Here is a 25,314-nt window from a genome sequence, read left to right as displayed (position 1 = left end):
GACCACCACATGTTAGCGATCGCCTATGGCAGATCCTGAGTGACTCTGGGCAGATCCAATAGTTTTAAACTTCAACAGAGGACCCTCCTTAATGGAAGTAAACCCTTTGCAATGGAGCGTGGCCAGACTCTCTGTACAAATGAGAGTCTGGTTGGACCAGGCTATCTCTCTCGTCCACTGCGTGACTACTGCCACCTGAACTGAGAGACTGACTGAAGTGAAGGGGGGTTGGCTGGTGTCACTACAGTGAGTGACCTGGGTCACCATTAGCAACCAATAGAGCGCCCTCTGCTGGACAAACAAGTACTTACATCTTTCAAAAGCATTTAATGTGTTCTGTAAGAAACGTTCATATCGGCTGCATATCTGCAGCTTATATGCCAATACAGATACAGTGAGGGAAATAAGTATTTGAACACCCTGCTATTTTGCAAGTTCTCCCACTTAGAAATCATGGATGGGTCTGAAATTGTCATCGTAGGTGCATGTCCAACTGTGAGAGACATAATCTAAAAAAATCCAGAAATCACGATGTATGATTTTTTAAAACTATTTATTTGTATGATACAGCTGCAAATAAGTATTTGAACACCTGTCTATCAGCTAGAATTCTGACCCTCAAAGACCTGTTACTCTGCCTTTAACTCTTTCACCGCCAGCGTTTTTCAAAAAAGTTGCCAGCCAGCGCCAGCGTTTTTCATGATTTTCACCAAAGTTTAATGCCTTCCAGAAAATGTTCTTCTTTAAATATATAAACATACAATATACCAAATGAAAGAACAGACCATCTGCTTTCAAACAAAAAAAAAAACTTTTATCCTACCTTTAGTGGTTCTTTTGCAATCAGCTTTTGAATATGGGTAGGTTTCTGCAAAAACACCATATTTTGAGCAAAAAGCAGAGATAATTCCATTTTTGTGACGGACTTTTCATAGAGATCCCATTCAGAGCGATCTTTAAAATAGACACGGACATGCAGCAGCTTGCCATAGGGCAATACTTCCGGGTTTAAAAAGTTGCGAAAGGGCGCCACCTGGTGGATAATAGCGGTATTGCGGAAAGATGGAAAATCTCGTCATTGGCGTGGAAGCGTTTTCTCTTAATTGACGAGATGTCCACCTCCACTCCATTTATTATTTTAAATTAGATGCACTTGTTTGAGGTCGTTAGCTGCATAAAGACACCTGTCCACCCCATACAATCAGTAAGAATCCAACTACTAACATGGCAAAGACCAAAGAGCTGTCCAAAGACAAAATTGTAGACCTCCACAAGGCTGGAAAGGGCTATGGGAAAATTGCCAAGCAGCTTGGTGAAAACAAGGTCCACTGTTGGAGCAATCATTAGAAAATGGAAGAAGCTAAACATGACTGTCAATCTCCCTCGGACTGGGGCTCCATGCAAGATCTCACCTCGTAGGGTCTCAGTGATCCTAAGAAAGGTGAGAAATCAGCACAGAACTACACAGGAGGAGCTGGTCAATGACTTGAAAAGAGCTGGCAACACCGTTTCCAAGGTTACTGTTGGTAAGATGTCATGGTTTTAAATCATGCATGGCACCGGAAGGTTCCCCTGCTTAAACCAGCACTTGTCCAGGCCCATCTTAAGTTTGCCAATGATTATTTGGATGATCCAGAGGAGTCATGGGAGAAAGTCATGTGGTGGGCAAGTGATCTAACCGGTGAGAGGCTGAAGCACCGGTAATCACCGTTTCACCGACTATCGCGGCAAGTGAGTGTTTGTGCTGCAGGACATTGGGGAATTTTTCTAAGACTGAAGATCATGGCAGAAAGCTGATGGTGCCAGTATAAAAACCACAAGTGAACTGTCAACAGTACTGATCACTAACTGTATAGGACTCTACACCTGGACTAGAGCTCAATTTCAAACATTAGTTTAGGGTGGGATTTAGGACTGTCACAAAATAAATAAGTGTTGGCAGTACACATGTGAGATGGTTGGTCATTGGCATGACAGGAGCTGCTGTTTTACTGTCTATATCAGCATCCTGATAGAAGTGAAACCCTTTTAAGTTATACATCAATTTAGAAACTGCATAGACAGCAGCTCCGAGCATCAAACAAACACCATTCTTTATGCAAACCATTCATGATCAGTACCCCTGTGTCTTTACTGGTATAGTGTTGCATTAGTACTGCAAAGATTATGAGTTTCTCAAGGAAAACACTTCGACCCTCCTCCACACACCCGCCCCTCCTCCACTGTGATTGGACGGCAGAGTGAGAAGTGACATTGACGAGCTGAGCGTTTCACCCAAAGTTGAACATTTTTCAACTCTCCGGCGCTCAGCGTGGACAAATCCTGCCAGCTGCTGGCATTTTTGAAAGGCGAGGCACTTCCATTGGAAACAATTGAAAACATACACCGGCCAACGACGCAAACACCTTGGTGTGCACCCCCCCTTAGTAATAAAATGTATACATGATATAGCCTATACTTTCACTGCTCTGGTTAGTTAACTCATAAAAATACAAATACCTTTTAGTTTTTAATAGCTTTTTCCACCAATGGAGGATTTTTCACTGAGCTGGATTGCAGTGCATTCTGCCCTGGATTCACACAGGATGTGTTCAACAGCAGTGAGATGTGTTTTAAACTTCTGTTAACCTGACACAAGTCCAGGCCATTATTAACATTTAAAGATTTAAATCCAAGATTATAAAATACATGCTTAGTTCATCTGACTAAAAACACACTACCTAGAGTAAAAAATTGAATGCAAAAATTTAAGACAACACAAACAGGAATTTAGGTTTATGGCTCATAAAGAAAATCAGACTGCAGTCAAGTCTCTCGAGTGTTGAAGCATTCCAGGGAAAAGAAGAAAAGAGGAATGAGCAGAAACTCAAGGTAAAGGAAAAGGAAAATGACTGTTAAAGCCAATGAAAGAAGAGTCTTTGACAACAGGTCCCATTCTTTGCTTCCGCTTGCGTGGGCTTTAACAGTATTTCTCCTCAGAAATAGCTTACTGGAAAAAAGATTTTCTTGATGAACAAAATCTTTTTAAATGACAATTTTAATAATGTTTAATAATTGTCATACACAATACACAACCATTTTTAGGTGAATGCCTGGTGCCACTTTTGTCTGGTGGATGAAAATTCATTCTAGAGTTCTTGCAACCTTTTGAACACCCTATACCAATCTCCTGCAGTTCACTAACAACTGCACAGCCTGTCATTCACCTGTGTCTGTGTCATAATCATCCCGATTTAAAATTTTAAGCAACATATTTGATATGATCAAGGGTGGCCCGATTTTCTTGCGCGCACATTGAGAGGTGTAAGATTTGATCTGCAAACGTTACACATTACGTGATACGACAATATTTTCTCTGATTCCTAGGAGAGGAAAATCAGGGTAAATTCAGGCTGAAAATCCTGTAGTGTGAGCCCGGCATTGGCAGCTGCATAGCAACACCCTGACAACACCCTTGCATTGTATGGTTTTGTGCAGGACATTTTCTTCAGCAAATTAACGGCCTCAGATCTCTTCCTTTACAACATCTGCACAGCTGGACTTGAACTAACAGTTGTCCCTCAAACCCTAAAGTCCAGCGGATATCTCAGCCTGAAGAATTTCATTTTCAAGGAACCAATTAAACAGCTGACTGAAGAATGTCTTAGGAACAATAAAAAGCTGTTTAGACAGGAAGCTGGAGCACGTTTTAACCATAATGATGCAGCCAGAGTCATTTTGTTCCTCACGTACAACAGATCGTGTGTATTAACTTTGCCCTATCTTATGTCCAGATGTGCTGTCTGAACAGCCGGAGCCAATATAAACACTCCTATTAGTCCAGTTTGTGTCCTTCATGCCTCTCTATCGGACGGCTGGAATCAAACTAAACTCATTTCCTGTGTGACTCATCTCAAACCTTGAGCTGCACTGTTGCTCAACGCTAATACCTTACCAAGTGTGTTTACATTGATTCAGATTCATTCAGTCTCCAATAGGAATGTGATTTTCATTTTGGAAAATGAATACAAGAAAATACTTTGACTGAGGGAAAGACTTATTCCTCACCAAAACAGATCAGATAGATATTTTATAACCATTACGAGCCACAACAGGGTTCCTCTGAGGTTCCTCAGTCTACTGTAGCCACACTCTGAGTGATCTTCATTACAGCTTAATCTGACCGAGAACCGCAGGATGAAACCCTCTTCACTGAGTGTAAAGCGTGCATTTACATTATTTTTAAAACATGTGATGTGTTCAGCTTGAGCACTTACACACTATTGAAAGCTTGTGTGGGACTTTAAATGGACGGTCGGTCCAGTAGCATCTGCTGTTGCTAAGTTACTTAAGCGCTGCGTGACGTTGTGCTTTATCGGTGGAAAACAAAATCTGCACCTATGCAGTGACTATGGGTGCCCATTTACCCCCAAAATACGCAGTGCTTTCTGCAATTGGGTTGGATCAAGGTCGGGCCAATGTTCACACCTTAAACACAACCACATCTTCAGCTGCGTCTTTGGGGCTGTTTACACTTGGTATTAAGATGTGTTTTCATCGATCGGATCACAAGTGGACGAGAGAGACACATTACGTTTACACCTGGTATTTAAATCCGTCTCTTTTGTCCACTTTCAACCGCTTCTGTCCTGAATACTGTGAGGGGGCGGTCTGTGAGACGGTGGGCGAGTCTCTCTGCTGTCATTCAAACGTGAGCGGGAGGAATTTAGGACGCAAACTAACATTATGTCGGAGTCCACTGCTTGTTTTGCAAGTATACATGCTGCACAGTGTTTTGTACGTTTATATGTTAGAACTTTCTCTGAATTTTCAGCGCAATTGATGAAATAGGATCGCGCAACTTTCACGCTTTCAAAACGAAACTACGGAGATCAGCCGCTTTAGTTTTATCAATGAAAGTAAAAATAGCGCTGTTCACCGTATGTTCACGCCAGAAGTAAAAAAAAAGACGTAAAACTTGTGTTTAATACATCAGATTAGATAAATGGGCGGAGAGAAGGCGGTCGCATGTGGCTGTTGGAACACATTCAACCACATTGCGTTCCGCAACTCCAAAGCGATCCGATCGAAAGTGGTTTCGACTACCTCTGGATGTGGTTGAAAGTGGTCGAAAGTGGACGAGCTCAAAACGTTTTGAACACTGTTTACACCTGACATTAATGTTGTCCACTTGTGATCTGATTGATGAAAACGCATGTTAATGCCAAGCAGTGTTTCCCATACATAGGCTCTACTTGGGCGCTGCGCCCAGGTAAATTGCGACCCGCCCAAGTAAAAAAAATCACTTTACGAATTTCCGTATTTCTGAACTCGACTGGATGACCCGTGTTTTGGAGAGAGAGAGAGAGAGAGAGAGAGAGAGAGAGAGAGAGAGAGAGAGAGAGAGAGAGAGAGAGAGAGAGAGAGAGAGAGCGCGAAAGAGAGAGCGCGAGAGAGCGCGAAAGAGAGAGCGCGAGAGAGAGAGCGCGAGAGAGAGAGCGCGCGAGAGAGGTGGGGGTCGGGTGACCGTGAAGATGATGCACGCGTCATAAACTCATCATCCAGCGCGGCAAACTGGATCAACTGCAGCAGCACATACGGAGCAGCCAGGGAACACATATGCTTATGTGCATATGTGTTTATAGCATCTAAGTTGGCTTCATTTTGCGTGCAAGCACGTTGTGTCTCTCCGGTTGAGTGTCCGTTCACGTGCTCTCTGTTTCTCAATGAATTGGGCGCGACGCGAAGCAACCTCAGTGTCACATTGTATCCTTTCATGTTTCTGAACTTGAGCAGAGTTTTACCATTAGAGGTCTTTCTTCACTGAGGACGCGGGACCCGTACGGTTCCGGGTTTATATTTTAAATGGTCAGATGGGTCCGGGTCGGTCCTAGTTCATTACTTCGGGTCCCAAGTCTGATTAATATTGTGTGTAAAACCCGAGTCGATTAGAGAACGGCCGTGAGCGCTACCGCGCTAAAGCTCGAGTGCTGTTTTAGCGTGCCTCCGGTTTCTATGGCGATAGCAACTGGCTCTTGTCACGACCACGCGCCGCTTCATTTTCTTTATCCCATTTTTTAATAGTCTTACTATTAATATACAATATCTTTACTAAAATCTAAACAGTTTGCACAGAGATTGTAGCAAAAAGCAGTGCTAATACTGAATGAGCAAAGCTCTAGCTGACTCAGGATATAAAAAACGCAAAGCTGTAATGTAAAGTCTGTCATCGGGACAGCACAGCAAGTAGACTTTTAAATCTGAAATAATTAGTGGATTAAGCTTTTTTAATCGGCAAAAGAGAAACAGAAAGCAGTAAAAGTGCCTATCTTATAGAAGTTATTACCATTATAACATCAGTCACATTTATAATCTATAGACCTGCACTGTCTATATAGGCTATAGTATACATAGTATTGTATATAATTGAGTTTGATAAAAGGGGTCATTAAATTGCTTCATATATCAGTGCAAAAACATCAAGTTTTTTCGTGGTGCTTTGACAAACAGTGTCAGCTTTGTTTATGGCAAAAAAAGTTTGGGGTGGTTAGATTAATGAACTATAATGTGAAATTAATATGAATGTTTTATAAATCAAAGTATTGTGTTGTGTCACACATTATTAGTTCTTTGTTACATGTATAGTAGACCATTTTTTGTCGGTGGATAATAATGATTGCCCTTTTCACCAGCTACCACCACAAGTAAATTTCAGATCTGTGGGAAACACTGCCAAGTGTAAACAACCTCTTTGTCTTTTGCTGTATTCACACCTGCTCAAAAGATCTGCACCAACGGGCAAAATGAACTTAAGTTTATTTTAATCAAACCAAACAAGACACACATGAAATTCACCCTTATTCTCTTTGGGTGGTAGATGTCTTTTTCCTAAAGGAAAACATTTGTAACCTTTAGTTTGATGTAATGTAATGTTTGCAAACTGTTTTCCTAGTTTGCTAGTGTCAAGATTTCTTTCAGGTTCAGTAACTTTGAGTGTGGCCTGAATCTTGTCCTGATCTGGTTTATCATCTCTTTCTTCTGTTTGCTTTATACTATGCCCTATATTGAAAAAATCACTTTGTTTCCCAGTGGACAGTGACTTCAGTCAATCAGATTGAAACTGACAATATAAGTATGCTATTTTATTACGTAATGTGCATCGGTCTATGAACGAGGTAGAAAGATTGTTTTGCTTTAAATGAATCTCACATAGTGTTTAATAGATGCAGATGTGGATTGGAGGTTCATTGATACAGCTGTATCTTCATTCACATTATAAACCAGATGCTGAAGTTAAAATGATTGTATGATGAGAAACAGCACAGAGGTTCTTTCAGAAATCTATTTGTGAACGTGAGCATGACACAGGATGAGCTAAAAATAAAGGCTTCAGGATGTGTCTGCTTGGAGGAAAAGGAAACTTTCTCTTTAAAGTCATTTTCCAAATGGCCTCAAGATGCCAGTGTGAAATCCAGGCGATGAATGGGGCATTGTGAGAGTCTGAGGTTTCTCAGGAAAAGGTTTAATTGAGTTATGCATTGACTGGCTTCATTAAATAGACTTTGATGTTTGGTGTGGGTTTGTTTCATTCTTTGAAACATGCTAAGGCCACATAGAGAAATGTAGTGGGATTTTCAGCATTTTTTTACATTGTTAAACTTAATGGAATGGAATAGAAATAACTTTATTGTCTATCCTCACAGGGATAGAAAATTGCCTTTAGACAAAAGGCTCAACACAATACAAAATATTAAAAATAAGGACATATGGGTGAAGGACAAAGGAAAATATATCTTTAAAGGTGACAGAGAATGAAAATACGTTTTTACCTGGTCTTTGTTTCATAGAAATTCCTCCTTTAGAAATGTCTGACAGAAAATGGCCCAATCTGAGCAAAGGATACATATTAGGTAAAATGCATCTCACTCCCCCCCACTCTCATTCAATTCCCTCCCCTTCAAAATAATTTGCATACATTCGACCTTTGCGCCTCCAGCGTGAAGTAAAATTGCAGCACGAAATTCAAGGTGAAATGTCAAGTCGCGTTTCAAGGTGTGCTCTTCTATCTGTAAAATGTTGCCATGTCTGTGTTCTGAAGACGGTGAAGTTTACATTCTTTTGAGTGGCAACGAAGGCAGCCAATCAGCGTCAAGTGCTTGCAATTCAAAATGAGGTTGCCAGTTTAGCCTGAAGGGGCGCCAAATAGGTGCAAAATCAGGCGTTTAAAATCCCCCACCCTAATATAGCTTTCTGAGAGAGGTTTTTAAGAAGCTTCTAAGGCATAACAGACCCAACCAAAATTTTGCTGTCTACATGAACACCGAACAAGGTTAAATACCCCATTGAAAAATGTATTTTTGTTTATTGAACTATAAAACACTGTTCATTTCAGAACGCGAATCTTCGTCATTTCCGCAAAAATTTCTTTTTAAAACCAATCTGCCAGAGTGCTTTATGTCAAATTTTGCCCAGCTATGATGTCATAATGTGACAAAAGATCGCCTCTGCATAAGAACATCGCCTAATAATATACAATACTACACGATACAGTTTTATTTATAAAAACAACCAGAGTTGACCAAAGTGCTTTACAACAATATTTCAACACAAAGCTAATTACTAAATACTTCTATATCTCGGAGCGTTTAGCTTCATCCACCGATTTGCCCCTTTAGTCTAGCGGCGCACGTAGAGATTTTAAGCCAAAGATTGAAAAATCGTCCAGTGTGTCCCAGGCATAAGGAGGACACCCACACCCAGGACTACTAACAACAAAATGATAAAGATGAGAAAGACATTGTGCATTATGAAAGTGTTGATGAAGTTTTAGATACAAAGGTACAAAGAATGCATTGAAATAATATGTAACGTTGTTCTCTGTTATCTACATAATGGCTTTATTAAGTGCACAACATGTTTTACATGTCCATTTACAACCCTAGGATTTGCCTTTAGAATGAAATGGTATTATTATCTTATTTGAAAGGGTCTATTTAGTTTGTATTGTTTTCAGAATACATTACTGGAGTATTTTAATATGCAAAACTGTTAGCCAATCACTGCAGTGTCTTAAATGAGACACAACAGCATTTTTCAAACAGAGGCTCAAAACCAGGATAAAAATGTCCCATTACTTCTTTATGTCAATGAATCTTGGACCTCAGATAACATGAAGGTTAAATAGATGCAGTTCATAATACTTTAAATTTAACCTTTTTTACATTAATTTGTATTAAAAAATAGCATTTAAATTAAAAGAGATTAAAACAATGATTTTGTCATTGTGGTTGTCTGTGTTATTTTTCTTAACTGGAATGTCTGTACTAACATAACTACAGAAAATGTTCCACTTGTTTTGGAAAACAGAAGAGTCAGATTGAAGCACAATAAGATTTTCTTTAAAACTTCAGATGACTTTTCCAGTCTAATGATCTCTACAGACTCAAACAGAGACTTCAGCACTAGAATCAAACCAAAGGGGTTTTATTCAGATTTAATTTAGAGGTTAAAGCCTCAGTTCAAACATTTTCTAAGGTGCACAGCATCTTACAAAAAGGCCAAAATTAGTTCATGTCATTGATATGTGATTCTTAATGAATCTGTATATTAAGTAATGCACTGAAGGGAAAACTCTTTGGCTGAAACTCAGATTGTGTAAATGGCAACATCAAAATGTTGAAAACAAACTCCACCGGGCCTGATTTTGTAAACGTATGTCACTCGCTCTTCAATGTGTCAGGTGTCCCAGTGTAAACAGCTGCCTTACTATGAGTCAATGTCAACACATATCTCAAGTGTAATTCATCTGTCTCTGTATCTTTTGTTCATTATATATTCGTTTTTTATCCTTTAAACTAATTTTTTTTATCATTTTTTATTTCCTTTAAAAATGTAAAAAAAAAAGTAAAGATGCCTCTTAAAATGAAGTATTTGATACTGTATATAAATCCTATAAGATCATTACCTTATCCCACTGTGTGACATTGATAGTTTAAACTTGGGTACGAGAAGCATTGTAGACCGTATGATGAAGACACCTGTTGATTAATGCAACGTCAGCAGCGTAGAGCTAGTGGTAAACAAATACAGATACGCAGGACGTAGCAGCAAACACAGTGTGCTACTGTCATACACTGTCAGAAAACTATCGTAGGCTATCTCTGGACGCAAAACCGGGAAAACGTCCATCTTTGAACCTCTCTCACTGTACGACATAGGACCACCAATTAAGAGCCACAATCACAGACAGCCAAAAATAATGCAGTGTATCCCGGGCTTTAGGCAAATTGATCACCATTTGTATTATAATAGTTTTACTACAAACACCATGGTATATGGTTACTTTTTCATTTAAAAATAAAACCGTTTTTCTATGAAGAAAGATATAAAATGAACAAAAAATTCCCAGATTTGTGGCGTAAGCTGTAACTTTAACTTCCGCTGTCAGCTGGTTCTTCATAAAGTCCCATTATATATTGTGTCCTGCTTTGTTTTCATTACCGTAATAAGTACAACTGTATGTATTACTGAGGTTTAGCAAGCACCAATAGATAGGTTAGACCTTTAATAACCCTGCAGCATTTGCATGTGACGTGCTCATATCACATTTTCCGGCAGCATTTTGACAAAATCAGTTTTCCTTGATGCTTAACTATACAGTTTCACACATGGCCTATTTCTGAGATCACATGATGAGCACTGGTGTTGTTTTAGAGAACAGGTGAATAAACAGGTTTTACCTGAACAGTTGGTTAGTATAAGTATGCAAACTATTTGCATGCTGTGTTTTGAGATGTAATAGAAACAGCGCGTGGACTCTACATACAAGTTAAGGAAATCAGTCTTGTGATAAAGAGCAGCAGATATGGGCCGAGAGTGATGGTACGTACTGTATACAGGTCATTAACTCTTTAATATGTCATGTTGTTGTTACAATAAACCAGGACTGGGTTGTTTCTGTGGAAGAGTTTCTGTGTGTTGTGTTGTGTGTTATCTAATCGGGCATGACAGAGACATCCTCTCCATTGTACTGAGGCAGTGCTGGAGATTATCAGGATAAAAGCATTTATTCCCAGGCCTCCTCATTGTTTCTCACTTATAAAAGTGTAAAAATCATTTTGTTTTGTTTAAATATATCGTGGTTAACTGTAGTAGAAGTTGAAATGAAGTCACACGAGTGATACTTTAACTGATTATTCCTCCCTAAACATACTAAACGTCCTGCACAACCCTGTTAAAGATACTGACACAGGAACAGTTAGTTTGATATGTTGCAGTGTTGCAATACACATGCAAACTCTGGCAAACGTTTTTAAAGATTTTAAGGAGATCACATAATTAAGAAAGTTTTAGCAGTCACAAGACAGATTGTGTTTCAGCATTCAGCACTGCTGATCCTGGTTCAGTTTGATCTGTGGGTTGGTTAGTAGTTTCATTGTTTGATTCCTCAGTAGTGTTAGTTGTGTTGTTCAAGAAGAAGCGTTGACATGTGTTTTTAGTATTTGTTGTTTAGTTTCTTTACTGCAAACACCACTTCATATGTTGTGATGTGATACATGTCTAAAGTTGTGAAAGTTGATAAAACTGTTTTAACACTAGAAAAAGAGCATAAGTAAACAACATTAACATTAAAATCTTCAGACTCATTTGTGTTAGTATATACAGTATGACAGATGAGTGATGAAGAGCTTAGATCACACATTGATTTATCTAAACACACCAGACAGTTTATACAGTTGTTCATGTCACTATCATGGCATGCAGGTCATGTTCTGATTGGCTGAAATTCTGACCTATATAATTGTTTTTTCTTGCTTCTTACACAAATGCAAATTACACAAATGACCGTTTCTGGCACACAAATGTTGTGAGACGAGTGTAGCCGAGCCACATGCATCTTTATGATTTATACCAGTGGTCTCCTTCATGGTGCCCACACAGAGACTGTTAGGTGCCCACCAAAGCACATTTTTTATGTCTTAATTGGCTTAAATGTTACTCAATTGTTACATATTTTTATATTAGCTTAGCTTCTTTTATGTATGTTAACAATAATAAAACATATCAACTAACAAGTACAATAAAATAAAATCAAGAAGTAAAACAAAACCATTTTAAGAAGACTACATAAAAAGTAGCCCTCCAGATTGTTTTATACATTGTGGTAGACCTCTGATTTATACATATGAAACTATGCATTATACAATATTTGTATATAATATGTAGAGTTAAACAGTTCAAATAAAATTCATTTACATAAAATTGACACAGTAGTGGATGAGGAATACTATCATAATCCTCCAGTCCAGAGAGACGGAACGAGAAATTGCGTCAAAAGCTGACGCTATGGGAGGCTCCTCCCCCTTCCGGTTCTCTGAAGCTTTATTGAATAACACCAGCTCATAATAATGCAGGTCATGACGTCTTTGTAAAAAACAAAAAAAAATATGTCCTGCACCATTATTTTTCTTAACCCGACAAAGAAACGGGTCGACCAGTGAGATTTGTGCGTGTGCTGTTACACAGAATGGCAACATGATGGCACTCAAGCTTGGCAAACAGAAGCCTCTCTGACACTTTTACAGAAATGATCTGGGACCAAAGTGCTGTGTGAATGAGGTTTATGTCTTGGCAGTACTTTGTGTTGGTTTTAAACTCGCTTACTCTGAGTTTCCCTCAGTTGTATAAAGCATATGGAGGGTATGAGGCGTGAGTATAAACAGGGCTTGAGTCATGTCTCTTGCCTTACAGCCACAGTGATACCACATTACACTCATCTCTCTCTCTCTCTCTCTCTGTATGTCTGTCTGTATGTGTTTGCTCAACATCCTCACAATCCAAGATGTGTTTACCTCTATCAGTCGGTCGTGTTGGATTTCTGTGCAGCAGGCGTAGGTTTGAATGTGTGGGATCTCTCAATAAACACTTCTTTATGTGCTGTGAAGTCTTAGTGGAAAACCTTCACATCTTCTCGACTGTTTTTAGCTTTGTTTGTGCTGCAGTCGCCCCTTCAAACATCTCCAGCAGAAACCAGGAACTGATCATCAGAATTTGTATGGCCTTTAAAGGTTTTTAGCAAATGACAGCAGAATATAAAGTGAAAATCGAGGATGAAATCAAAGCAGCTTAGCTCAGTGATGGGGTTTTCTCCATTGGATAGATGAAGCTGGCAGTCTGCTCCAGCAGAAATACATCAGTGACCTACTTCATCCATTAGCTGCTGTATGAATCTCACACAAAACATCCATGTGCAGATGAGCATCTGTTTTAGCTGCTAAAAAACACACACCGAGCAAAGTCATCGCTGACAAACACAATGAAAATATCAGAATTTTATAGACACTACAGTACTTCTTAAAGGAGAAGAAACGATAAGAAGTGTTGTGTTTTTTAACATACAGGCAGAGGACTCAACAGGTTTTTATCAGTCAAATGGGAAACTCTCAGAAGAACAGGCGCTGGTGGTTTATGATGTCAATATTTGTGTGCATGTAAAAGTTGAATTGTGATTGGTCAGATGGTCTCTTCCTATGTAAATGTGCACTTAATAACTAGAATCAACAGATTTTGAGTCAACAGAGAGCGTTAGTATCTGTTGTTGTTATATAAACTCTTCTTATGTTATACAGTACCTGAAGATCTGTCCCTGGACGAGAGAGATGAGCTGTCTAACATACGCCGCAGGAAAAAAGAACTGCTGGATGATATCGAGGTGAGACCATTTCATCTGACTGCGTTACATAACTCATCTCAGCCCAGCAAGTAGTTATGGGTTTAAAAGACATCTGATTGTCGGCCAGACGTCTAGGCCAAGACAAGGCCTTCGGTGAAAATTTTGTAGACGTCTAACCATAGCCCAAAACTAGTGAAGTAAAATAAATCAGTAAATGAAAGCAAACACCTTGCAATCACTGTTAAGTTTGGTTTGTTTATGATGTAAAAACAGACATCTCACAAGTCATGTTTGCAAATCCACATGTAACCAAAATCAAGTGTTTTTTTTGGGTGGGGGGGTGCTTGAAGTGAGTTACTTATACCCAGACTATATCAGGACTAAAGTTAATCTAGACAGTTTAAATGACAGATATTGCTTGCTGTAAAATAGTGTACGATGTGTTGCAATGAGAGATACAGCACAGCCTCAATGTACCGTATTGCTTTTATTAAACACTTACAGAATATTAAAGGAAACATATATGTATCAATGCAACTTTCATCGGGTAAAATCACTAATGCCTTGTTTCCATCAGCGGTACGGGACAGCGCAGTACAGTACAGCACAGATTCGGGGACGGTAAACCCTTGTGTCTACAACAACGTCAAACAGTACCCATACTTGATATGTGTGGTGTAAACAAGTAACAATCAACTTCATTCTCACGCGTAGAAGAAAGCACTACAGTAAACAACGACATATAGCAGATTTTGTGCTTGCTGCATTTAATATAAAGCTACATATATATTTCTGAATAAGCATTGTACAACTGTAACAAAAGGGCGAGAGAATCCAAATGCAGAGAAGTTTATTAAAATCCACGTAGGCAGGCAAACAAATCCAAAAGCGTAATCCAAATAAACAGGCAAGGGTCAAAACCAGAACATGAAAACAAGAAAGCAGAATGCTTAGGATTGCAGTGTTACAATAAACAATACTTCGCAATGTGACTATGAGTTTGAACCGGTTTTATAATAACAAACAGGAAGTGGAATGTGAAGCATGCCATGACCAGATTTCAAAATAAAAGTCTGGAAACAGAACATGATATCAAAATAAAAGACCTGACAACAAAACACAAGACAAAACCGTTATAACAAGTAAGATGACCTTGCAACAGTATATTTTAATTTGAATAAAGAGTAAACAATGCAATATGACAAAATGACCTTTTTGTGTTTTGGCAACATGATTTTTGGTTCAATAAAAGTAACTTTCATCATTTTTCCAAGGCAAGAGTCCAGTATTCATATTAAATATTTGACAAAACACACTAATTGGTAAAAAACCTGCCTTTGATGTTAACATCCTGAAATCTGGTAATCGTGAGGTTGTGCTCCTGTTTATTAGAAACATTTCTGCATCTAGCTCATTCTTTAACTCTTTCTCCAACAGCATTTAAAAAAAAGGTTGCCAGCCAGCACCAGCATTTTTCATGTAACTTAGTTTAAGTATGAAAGTTCTCCTTATAACTGAGCTTCAGTTTACTTGTGTACCATTGACAATAGAAACAGACAAAATTGCATAGCGTACTGTAATGTACTGGGCGGTGGAAACGAGGCATTAAAGTCTTCATTCATGGACAGTAAAGAGGATGGGAAAGTTTCACACATTGTTAAAGGTGCTGTTCATTGAGTACAATGTTCATAGATAATGTGATTGATCATAAATAAAGAATCACTGTTACTAACCATTATATAATGCTTATTATATGGATATTAAATGATATTTAACCCATCATTTACTCACCCCCTAGCCATCCGAGTTGCATACTGTATGTCCATCATTTTTCAGACGAACACATTTTCAGTTATTTTAGAAAATGTGTTAGATCTTTCAGTTGATTAAATGTGAAGTTATGGGGTCCACGACCTTCAAGTCCAAAAAATGTGCATCCATCCTTCACAAAATGAACAATGATAAACAAAGGTCTTCTGAGGGTAATCCGTGCGGTGTTATTGTAGAAATATCCATATTTAAAACTTTATAAACGAAAATAACTCACTTCTGGTAATGTCGCCATTTTAGTCGCGTCCGCATTCAAGATCAGAGCTTTACACGAATTACGGAGGCTACTCTGCTGCTGCTCTGTGCCCTCCGAATTTCTCATACGTCACTTAGAAAAGTGCGTACACTACGCTAATACTCTCTCCTGAATACAGAGGAGTCTAAGATGGCGGCGCTACCGGAAGGTATTTATTTTCGTTAATAAAGTTTTAAATATGGATATTTCTACAACAACACCATGCGGATTACCCTCAGAAGACCTTTGTTTATCATCCTCGAGCCGTTTGGATTTAATTTGTGAAGGATGGACGCACTTTTTTTGGACTTGAAGGTCGTGGACCCCGTAACTTCACATTTAATCAACTGAAAGATCTAAAATATCTGAAAATGTGTTTGTCTGAAAAACGATGGACATATGCAACTCGGACAGCTTGGAGGTGAGTAAATCATGGGTTTAATATCATTTTTGGCCGAACTATCCCTTTAATGGACTCTGTTGTGTTTTCTGTGTGTTACACCATGACAGTGTTGTGTCATATGTAAACAGTTTTTTGACAATGAAACCTTGAGACTGTGTAAGCGAGTCTGTGTTTGACTATCTCTTGTGTTTGACAGCGGCTGAAGTTTGAGATCGCTGAAGTGATGACAGAAATCGAGCAGCTCACGTGTGTTGGTGAGAGGTGAGTTATTGTCTCAGTCACGCACAGAATGATGGGAAATAAACTAAAGCTCATTTATTTAAACACCTGCATCTCTTTTGTTTGTGTGTCCTCACTTATCTGTCCTCACATGAGTTTGGTGCTCTGTACGCTGCACTTTTGTCTCTTATGACAATACAGAGTGACTCTAATATTTCAAGTGTGTCATGAGATCTCTTATCAAAGATTGATTTACTCAATGTTAAAAGGGTTTTAAAACAAGCGACTGTGGTCAGTGTTTAAATTGAATTTAGGACACAGTGTATTTGCAGACAAATAAAAACCATTTTGTGTCTGCATTCCTTCTTTTAAGGAGATACTTGTTTGACATTGATCGCTTTGATTTACAGCAAAACGGCACAGAGAAACAAGCAAATTGCTATGGGAAGAAAAAAGTTCAACATGGACCCCAAAAAAGTATGTTACACGCCACCATGACCATGATTACTGATTGATTTCATTTCTGTTCCTTTTGTATTTGGGTGATTCTCACGAAATCCAGACTTAGAAGGTGCCCAGCATCAGATTTTTTTTAAAAAGCCCTTGAAGCCAATTTTTTTTGCACATATACGATTAAGGTCTGAACTTACTATAACCATTATTTTTAGAGGATTTAAAACCTATTTCCTATAGAATTATGAAATTTTTTTAGATTATCGTTATAAAAAATTATCATTACATGATATTACATTACATATATGCATTTACAAACTCATGTTTCGGTAATGAGAACTAAAAAGTTGTCTAGGTACTATGACAAACAAAATTTCAACTTTTATCTGGAGAGAAAAAAATAAGAACTGCTTACCTGGTAGCCATCTTGAGTGTCACAGTCAATTATGTGCCTTACAACAAAAACATTTAATTACTTAAAAAAAGATTGAAAATTGTTGCAGAGGATGAGAAAATTGGTTTTGGACAGATTTATATTCCTTATTATTGTCTCTACATTTACCAACGATCACCAAATACCACATGTTTCTTTACTGTAAATGTTTATAGTATAACATGCACTGAAGCTTTTGATTTTTTTGATTTTTTTATTATAAATATTTCCATGTCAAAGAACCCAAATCCAGTCATGGACATGTTGCGGTAATGAAAGTTTTTCCCTTAAATGTGGAAAAAACAACAAAATTGTTTTGTATGATGTCATTTGAAATCATGTGCAAAATAGTAAATGAAGAGATGTTTGTAACTGTATGCTTCTTATTTTGAAAGCATTTACTTTTTTATCAAAATGTTTCATGAGACCTCATAAGTCTAATTTCGTGAGAATCACTGATTTGTGTTTGTTCTGAGCAATCGGTTGGATTCTTTTTATGATGGTTGTGAATTAGAAAATGCTCGTCAATGCTCCTGTTATTTCTCAGATTAAATCTAAAATCCCATTTGAATGTAAATGTTACAGGGGATTCAGTTTCTTCTGGAGAACGACCTCCTGCAGCAGACACCTGAAGACATCGCACAGTTCCTCTATAAAGGCGAGGGATTGAATAAAACCGTTATCGGGGATTATCTCGGGGAACGGTAAAATGCTTCATTCGGTTTGTTCTGATGTGTGTTTGATTCATGAGGATTCAATTATTTTTCTGTGTTTACTGGGCTGAACATCAGCTATAATTCTAACACCACATATAAAAATACTCTTCTTGAAAGATCTCAGAAGATGATTTTTTGTAAAGTTGAGTAATTAGTCTTTCATTGACAGAAGATAAACATGTCCTGTGTGTGTTTGTGTGTCTTCTCATAGTGATGACTTCAACATCAAAGTGCTCCAGGCGTTTGTGGAACTGCACGAGTTTGCAGATCTCAACCTTGTTCAAGCTCTGAGGTAAGAAACACACAGACACGCGGACACACACACACAAGCGCACACAAGAAAACACACATACACACACATGCGCACACAGGGACACACTCACACGTGCGCACACATGCAAACATACAAACACATGCGCAAATATGCCCACACGGATACAACTGCGCACACACAAATGCATACACGCACATGCACAAATATGCACACGTGCACACACGCTCGCACAAACACACCCGCACACACACACATGCACATACAAACACTCCTGCCCAAACACATGCACACATACACACACACACACGCTTGCACACACACACACTGGCACAGACACTCACATGCCCAAACACAAAAGCACACACATACGTACGCACACACGTGCACACACCTTAATGAACACCTATAAATCATTTTTGCACATTAATATAATATAAATTTGGGGTAACACATCATAGTAGAATTTCTGCATTGACAATGATTTGTGTTGATTGAAATAAAATGAAAGATTTGTCTTGTTTTGTGGGGTGTAATGATGTCCTGATGGCTTTTCTGTCTTCACACAGGCAGTTTCTCTGGAGTTTCAGACTTCCAGGTGAAGCACAAAAGATTGACAGAATGATGGAGGCGTTTGCGTCCCGGTACTGCCAATGCAACCCTGGAGTCTTCCAGTCCACAGGTCAGACATGAAGGAGTGCTGTTTTGATTCAGCTGAATTGACTTGACTTTATTTCAGTGTTTAAAAAAGAAAGAAAAACACAAATAAATATCAAAATAAATAAAACAAACAAATATTTTTGATGTCATACTGAAACCGTTTGAAAAGGGATGGGTCATACGCTTATCATATCCTACCCTCAGTATTTACCTCAACAGTGTTCATATAATTACAAACCCTCTTCTTTAGGGGCATTAAGAGCTCATGTCATGAATTGTTTAGAAAGTAAACAGTGAATAAGAACACACGTGTGTGACGGAGTGAAATATTTGTAGAGATTGTAAACCCACACCCGCGCCTGAAAGAAAGATTGGGTTTCAGAAATCAATCAACCTTTAAATGCATTTCACATTTTTAACTGGAGAGCATCTTTTTGTCTGGCAGACACGTGTTACGTCCTGTCCTTTGCCATCATCATGTTGAACACCAGCCTTCACAATCCCAACGTCAGAGACAAACCTGCCGTGGAGCGTTTCATCTCCATGAACAGAGGCATCAATGAAGGAGGAGATCTGCCAGAAGACCTGCTCAGGGTGACTTTTGATATGATGACTGTTGAAATCTTTTACATGCATGTAAATCTGCTGATTTCCATAGAGTAAGCACTAAAGGTCTGTTTGTGTCTTTACAGAACCTGTATGAAAGCATCAAGAGTGAACCCTTTAAAATCCCTGAGGATGACGGAAACGACCTCACTCACACATTCTTCAATCCCGACAGAGAGGGCTGGCTGCTTAAATTAGGTTTGAATCCCATTCACATCACCACCAACACCTCATCTTCTGCAGGCCATAGGCTCATCCCAAAACAAAACACAGATATTAACAAAGTGGTAATGAGTTGAAAGAGGTTATGAAATTATCTTTTAAAGTCGGTATAAAACTGCTGAATAGTAGCAGAATATAATTGACATAAATCATTTCTGTCCAGTTGTGTGAATTTGCTATGGGTTTAGAAACAACTAGTTTTCTGCAGTCATATGTTGTGTATGGTGATCTGGTTCTGATCCTGTGTGTGGTGAAAATGATTTACAAACACAAAGTACGTCTGAAGTTATGTTTGTGTTGCTGATGTCTCCTCTCTATGTGTGTCATGTGTGAGCGTGTGTTTATGTATTGATGTTTTGACCTTTGACCCCGCCCTGATTTTCAGGTACTGTAGATTTATCCCATCATCCCCTCAGCCTCATCTGGTCTAGTCTTTATTTCTGTAGATAGTTTGCTTGCTTTGCTCTCAGCGGTTGCTGCTGGGGTCAGAGGTCAGTTTACTTCACATGCCCAGCTTTAGCTCTCACACCTCAGCTATACTGTCTGACCCGGGACGCTCAAATTTCTTTTTCTCTGTGTAACGTCCCAGCAGTCTCATAAACAAACTAAAGATAAAGGCACACAATTATTATTTGCCCCCCTCAGCAGTTTACAGCAGGGAGGGAGACTCCAATAATGACTAAAATATCCCTTTAGGATTTCTGGATAAATTGGAAAATGTGTGTCTTCCACAGATTAAAACAGTTGTTGTTGAATACACAGTCCAGTCATGTCCTGAGGCCTGTTTCAGTAAGGAGGTTCAACCAACTCTGAGTTTAAACTTGAACTCTGAGTTGACTTACTCTGAGATAGGAAACTCTGAGTTTTCGGTTACAGAACAGCTGATCTGAGTAAGTTCAATCGACTCTGAGTAGGTTGACTCTGAGTTAAGCGCGTGCACAGCCACAATGAAAAGCCATCATCGAAGGAGCTCAGATATTATGATTCACTATGGCAACACCACGTGACAAAGACGTCTTAATCTTTTTTACTACTAAAACTGAAAGTTTTACTGCAAGTGTTCAGCAACTACGAGCATATATTTTAAAGAAAAGAGTTGTTGTTGGAAACTGCTACTCTAGTAAATGCATACATTTAATGTTTCATCACGGTAAAAATATCAGAAGTAAATAAACTGAGGACTGTACAGTATTATATTCATTTTCATGCAGATGCAATCCCATGGACAAAAAGAATAGCTAAAATGAAATGATGCATAAGACTTTGGCATAAAAGGCTACCCAGAGACGTATTTCACCTAGAAGTATGAGGCAAAATCACATTCATTATCAGAGGCGATTTGTCCAAGATTATGAACCAGATTTTGATATAATGTTCAGATGACTGCATAAAATCAGACATCACCGACTTTGATATGTTGCTATCTAATGCAATGACATTATCGGTGTGCTTTAAAGGGATACTTCACCGATTTAGCATTCAGCTTTGTATCTGTAGAAACCCGGCAGTATTACTGAATGACCATGTTTCCCTCCATCATTTCCCCCTGAGAGGAGAGATATCTGCATTTTGGTTCTGCAAAAAAGTCCTCCGATGATGCAAAAATCGTCATATTACATCATCGGAGGACTTTTTTGCAGAACAAAAATGCAGATATCTCTCCTCTCAGGGGGAAATGATGGAGGGAAACATGGTCATTCAGTAATACTGCCGGGTTTCTACAGATACAAAGCTGAATGCTAAATCGGTGAAGTATCCCTTTAATTCTTTATATTGTGTTTTTGGTGACTTTTTTAACTGCTGCATTAAATACAGCCAACAAACCTCTCTTTTTTTGAGTTTTCATGGGTTTGACATTTTTCCTCAAATTCTCTTCGCAGGTGGACGAGTGAAAACCTGGAAGAGGAGATGGTTTATACTGACTGACAACTGTTTGTACTATTTTGAGTACACAACAGTAAGTAGATTAGATGAATACAATTCAGTATGTCACTTATGTACCATCATCATCATTTGTCTGTTCAAACTGAAAGTTGCAGCCAATCAGGACTCATCCAAGTCTTTCTTAAAAAAATCCAATGATTGAAATCTTTAAATCTGATTGCATTGATTGACACCTTTCATCTGCGTACAGGACAAGGAACCACGTGGAATCATTCCTCTGGAGAACCTCAGCATCAGAGAGGTGGAGGAACCTCGAAAACCTGTAAGTACCCTGAACTAAACCTTCAGCTGTTTAAAACGAAGAAGAGCCTGTGCCTCATGCTGCGTCTCGTCCTGCAGAACTGCTTTGAATTGTACAATCCAAACCATAAAGGTCAGGTGATCAAGGCGTGTAAGACGGAGGCAGACGGGCGAGTGGTGGAGGGCAACCACGTCGTCTACAGGATATCAGCACCCACACCAGAGGAGAAGGAGGAATGGATCAAATCCATCAAGTAAGACTGTCAGCATGTTGGGCATCCCTCCACTCAATGACATCGTCCACACGGACAGCTAGTTTATAATAGAGATCTCACTCGTGCGTACCTCACAAATATATCAAGTATTCTCCTCAAGTCTCGAAAATCTGATAGCATATTGCTAAGCTATTAATAAATCTTGCACGTTTATGTAAGACATCAAAAGTAATATTATACAAAAGCGCACAATGATCCCTTAGTCATGGCTTACTAGTTATTAACTGTTTAAAGATCTGATCAGACTGAGTTATGATGATTTAAATCGATTAAATCGAGTCCAATGTTTTCATCAGATTATCAATAGTTACAGGTCTGGTTACAGTTATAGTTTGTTTAGTAGACACTGTCAATCTCCTTTTATCTGATTTTTTTATTCACATAATGCTACATTGAAACAATGCAACATTGTAAAAAGCTCTGTAAATGAAATCGAATTGAATTAAACAGCAGAATTAGACCGGTCACTATTCTGCATATCCTCACAACTTGCAGTGTTGAGGCTACGTAAAGGCCAGGGTGACACTGACCCAATCAGACTGACAGCTGGTCCACCCAATCAGAACGACACAAGATAAAAGCAAAAGAAATCATGCATAATTTAAATAAATTTCTTTAAAGGTGGAGTGGACAATTTTTGAAAGCCAATGTTGACATTTGAAATCACCTAAACAATCACGTCCCTACCCCAATAGAATCTGGACCGTTTTTGATAGACCCGCCCCACACATACACAATCCCGGCAAGGATGTCATTTAGTAGACACGCCCCTTACTGCTGATTGGCAACAAGTGTGTTTTTGTAGTCGTCCCGACTCCCTTTTCCAAAGCGTTTTTCAAACATTGTGCACTCCACATTTAATAATAATCTCTAAAATACACATCATTTAGAAAAAAAATAATCATTTATATAAACAGTTTATCATTTGCATGTGTTTCTAAGCCTTGCAAATGTTAACATTTAATCAATTTTAAAGAAGATGATGTTAAAGTGAGCTGTTTTTTGTGACACATACTCAAATGGACACACACTCATTAGCACACACACTGAGACACGCATTTACAGATACACACAAAATTATCTCAAAATCCCACAGTTTGGGAAGTATTCTCATAAATCAGTCAGTTATGTCTTAAAGTGAATGTAAACAGTTCAGAAAGAAATGTGTTTCAGTATATGAACCCGTGCTTATCCGATATTAAAGTGAGAGTAACCTCAAGAAATCTGCTTATGTTTGTGTCTTTAAACTAAAGATGACAATAAAAAAATCTTTTCAAGCTATAGAAGTGATTTTCTTTTATTTAATTCTTTATTTATTCCTATCTTATTTTTTGCTGATTCAAAAATTATTTGATTTATGACTTAAAAAAACATAATGTAAACCATTTAACCACTAGTATATTGTAAAATGATGTATTTTAAGAGTAGGCATTGAGGTCCATTATATTTCACTGAGGTCTACTCAGTTTAAAATGTCTGGCCTCACCAATGCTTGCATGTGTGTGTGTGTGTGTGTGTGTGTGTGTGTGTGTGTGTGTGTGTGTGTGTGTGTGTGTGTGTGTGATCCTTTAAAATTATGATCAAATTTGTGCTCGTTTATTACTTATAGATAGCCTAGATATTAATGAAACCAACCAGCATTAAAATGATTTATAATAGAAACTGCATCAGATGATGGATTATTCACAGGTGTTATTTATATACAACAGTTTTTGAGGCAATCAATCAATCAATATTTTTTTTAAATATGAAAACCTCAGCATGTTTAATAATAGAGCAGTAGTTGTTTTCAGCGCTCTTCTAGCTGTTTATCTGACTAGAGAAACACTTACAACTTCAAAGTAGATCCATCAGGACGTCACTCAAACTCTTAAGAGGTGGAGTTATAAGGGGGGGCGGAGTCTGTTCGGTGAAACCATGGAAACCAAACTAGGTCATTGTTTTAATCTGACACAGTTAAATGCATTTCCATATCAAAGATGCTCAAGTCTCCTCACATCCGGTTTCTTTGTGGTTCTTTCAGAGCGAGCATCAGCCGGGATCCTTTCTATGACATGCTGGCCACCAGAAAGAGACGCATCGCCAACAAGAAGTGAACAGCGCCATCCCAAAGCCCACGTGCACAGACACACACGTACACACTGCCTTTCTGAAGAGCCTCGGTGTGACGGTTTACACAGGATTCAGTGTTTATAGCTCCTGTTTCTGCTAGTATAAAACACAGCTCTGTCATGACCTGCTTGTATTTGCATGAATGTTGGTTTGTATATCATTCAAGAAGTCACAGAGGTCAAATAGAAAAAAGCCATTTCTTTGAAATGAGATGAGAAATATTTACAATCAATGACCACAGTGTGGCCATACAGTCACCACATCACATCTCTATATGGTGCTGATGGTTTCCTGTGTGTGTGTGTGTGTTTGTGTGATGTCACAAAAAAACTGATGTAAATGAGATAACGTGAGGTGATGGTCTGTGGAGTCAGCTGGACTGATTTCATGTTGAGCTATGACAAACACAAGACACATATAGTTATAGTTTTTGTTGTACATGAAAGGGTACCGATCCATTTAACCTTTCATTTCAGTATATAGGACACTACCTGCTGTTTCATACAGTGCCATCTTTTAATGTGATATGAACGAATTGCTTGCTTTTGTGGTCCCTTTACAAGTACAGTTAAATATCTTTTTTATATTTATTTTCTTTGTGAATTTTTATTCAACTTGACTGGTAAACTCCAGACCTAAGTTATGTGTAAATGCATTTGTTATTTTCTGTGTGTAAGTACAATCTGTAGCATATAAATCTACTGGTTCTTTATAACATTAGGGCTGTCTATTGAATAGCCTTAAACACTCATGTACTTCTGTCAGGGAAAAATCACCACGGCATTCTGGAAAATGATTTTTTTTTTAATCCAGTAGTCATTTATATGTGTTGTAAAATAAAAGCCCGGTCCAGGGGTATATGATACTATCTTTAATGCCCATTGGGGCTTCAGATTAATTTTTATATGTCTGTATAAGCTATTGGTGATACTGTATATAAATACATAAAGCATTTGTAAAAGTTGGGAGTTTTTTTACTTCATTTATAAAGATATGTGCAAGTTTCATTCAAGCTACACTTATTTTGAATTGAGGAAAAAGTTG

General features: G+C 38.4%; 1 protein-coding gene across 2 annotated transcripts in view; it reads left to right on the top strand.

The window, feature by feature from the left end:
- Positions 1 to 25,234, top strand: part of cyth3b (cytohesin 3b) — a 30,984-nt gene extending 5,750 nt beyond the window's left edge. Inside the window, exons 1-13 of one of the 2 annotated variants that reach the window (XM_065249965.2) lie at positions 10,752 to 10,860; positions 13,608 to 13,690; positions 16,316 to 16,380; positions 16,749 to 16,815; positions 17,810 to 17,928; positions 18,152 to 18,232; positions 18,781 to 18,893; positions 19,317 to 19,465; positions 19,564 to 19,675; positions 21,580 to 21,656; positions 21,834 to 21,905; positions 21,983 to 22,137; positions 24,182 to 25,234. In XM_065249965.2, coding sequence (XP_065106037.1) covers positions 16,343 to 16,380; positions 16,749 to 16,815; positions 17,810 to 17,928; positions 18,152 to 18,232; positions 18,781 to 18,893; positions 19,317 to 19,465; positions 19,564 to 19,675; positions 21,580 to 21,656; positions 21,834 to 21,905; positions 21,983 to 22,137; positions 24,182 to 24,254 — 1,056 coding nt within the window. In that variant the 5' untranslated portion in view covers positions 10,752 to 10,860; positions 13,608 to 13,690; positions 16,316 to 16,342 and the 3' untranslated portion in view covers positions 24,255 to 25,234. Of the gene's footprint in view, positions 1 to 10,751; positions 10,861 to 13,607; positions 13,691 to 16,315; positions 16,381 to 16,748; positions 16,816 to 17,809; positions 17,929 to 18,151; positions 18,233 to 18,780; positions 18,894 to 19,316; positions 19,466 to 19,563; positions 19,676 to 21,579; positions 21,657 to 21,833; positions 21,906 to 21,982; positions 22,138 to 24,181 lie in introns of those variants that run through there. The other variant, XM_065249963.2, reaches the window with a different exon arrangement.
- Positions 25,235 to 25,314: the final 80 nt, after the last annotated feature.

The sequence above is a fragment of the Paramisgurnus dabryanus genome, chromosome 3, assembly GCF_030506205.2.
Source record: "Paramisgurnus dabryanus chromosome 3, PD_genome_1.1, whole genome shotgun sequence".
Taxonomy (NCBI): domain Eukaryota; kingdom Metazoa; phylum Chordata; class Actinopteri; order Cypriniformes; family Cobitidae; genus Paramisgurnus; species Paramisgurnus dabryanus.
The sequence above is the reverse complement of the archived record's forward strand: the minus strand, read 5'-3'. Positions and strand labels throughout refer to the sequence as shown.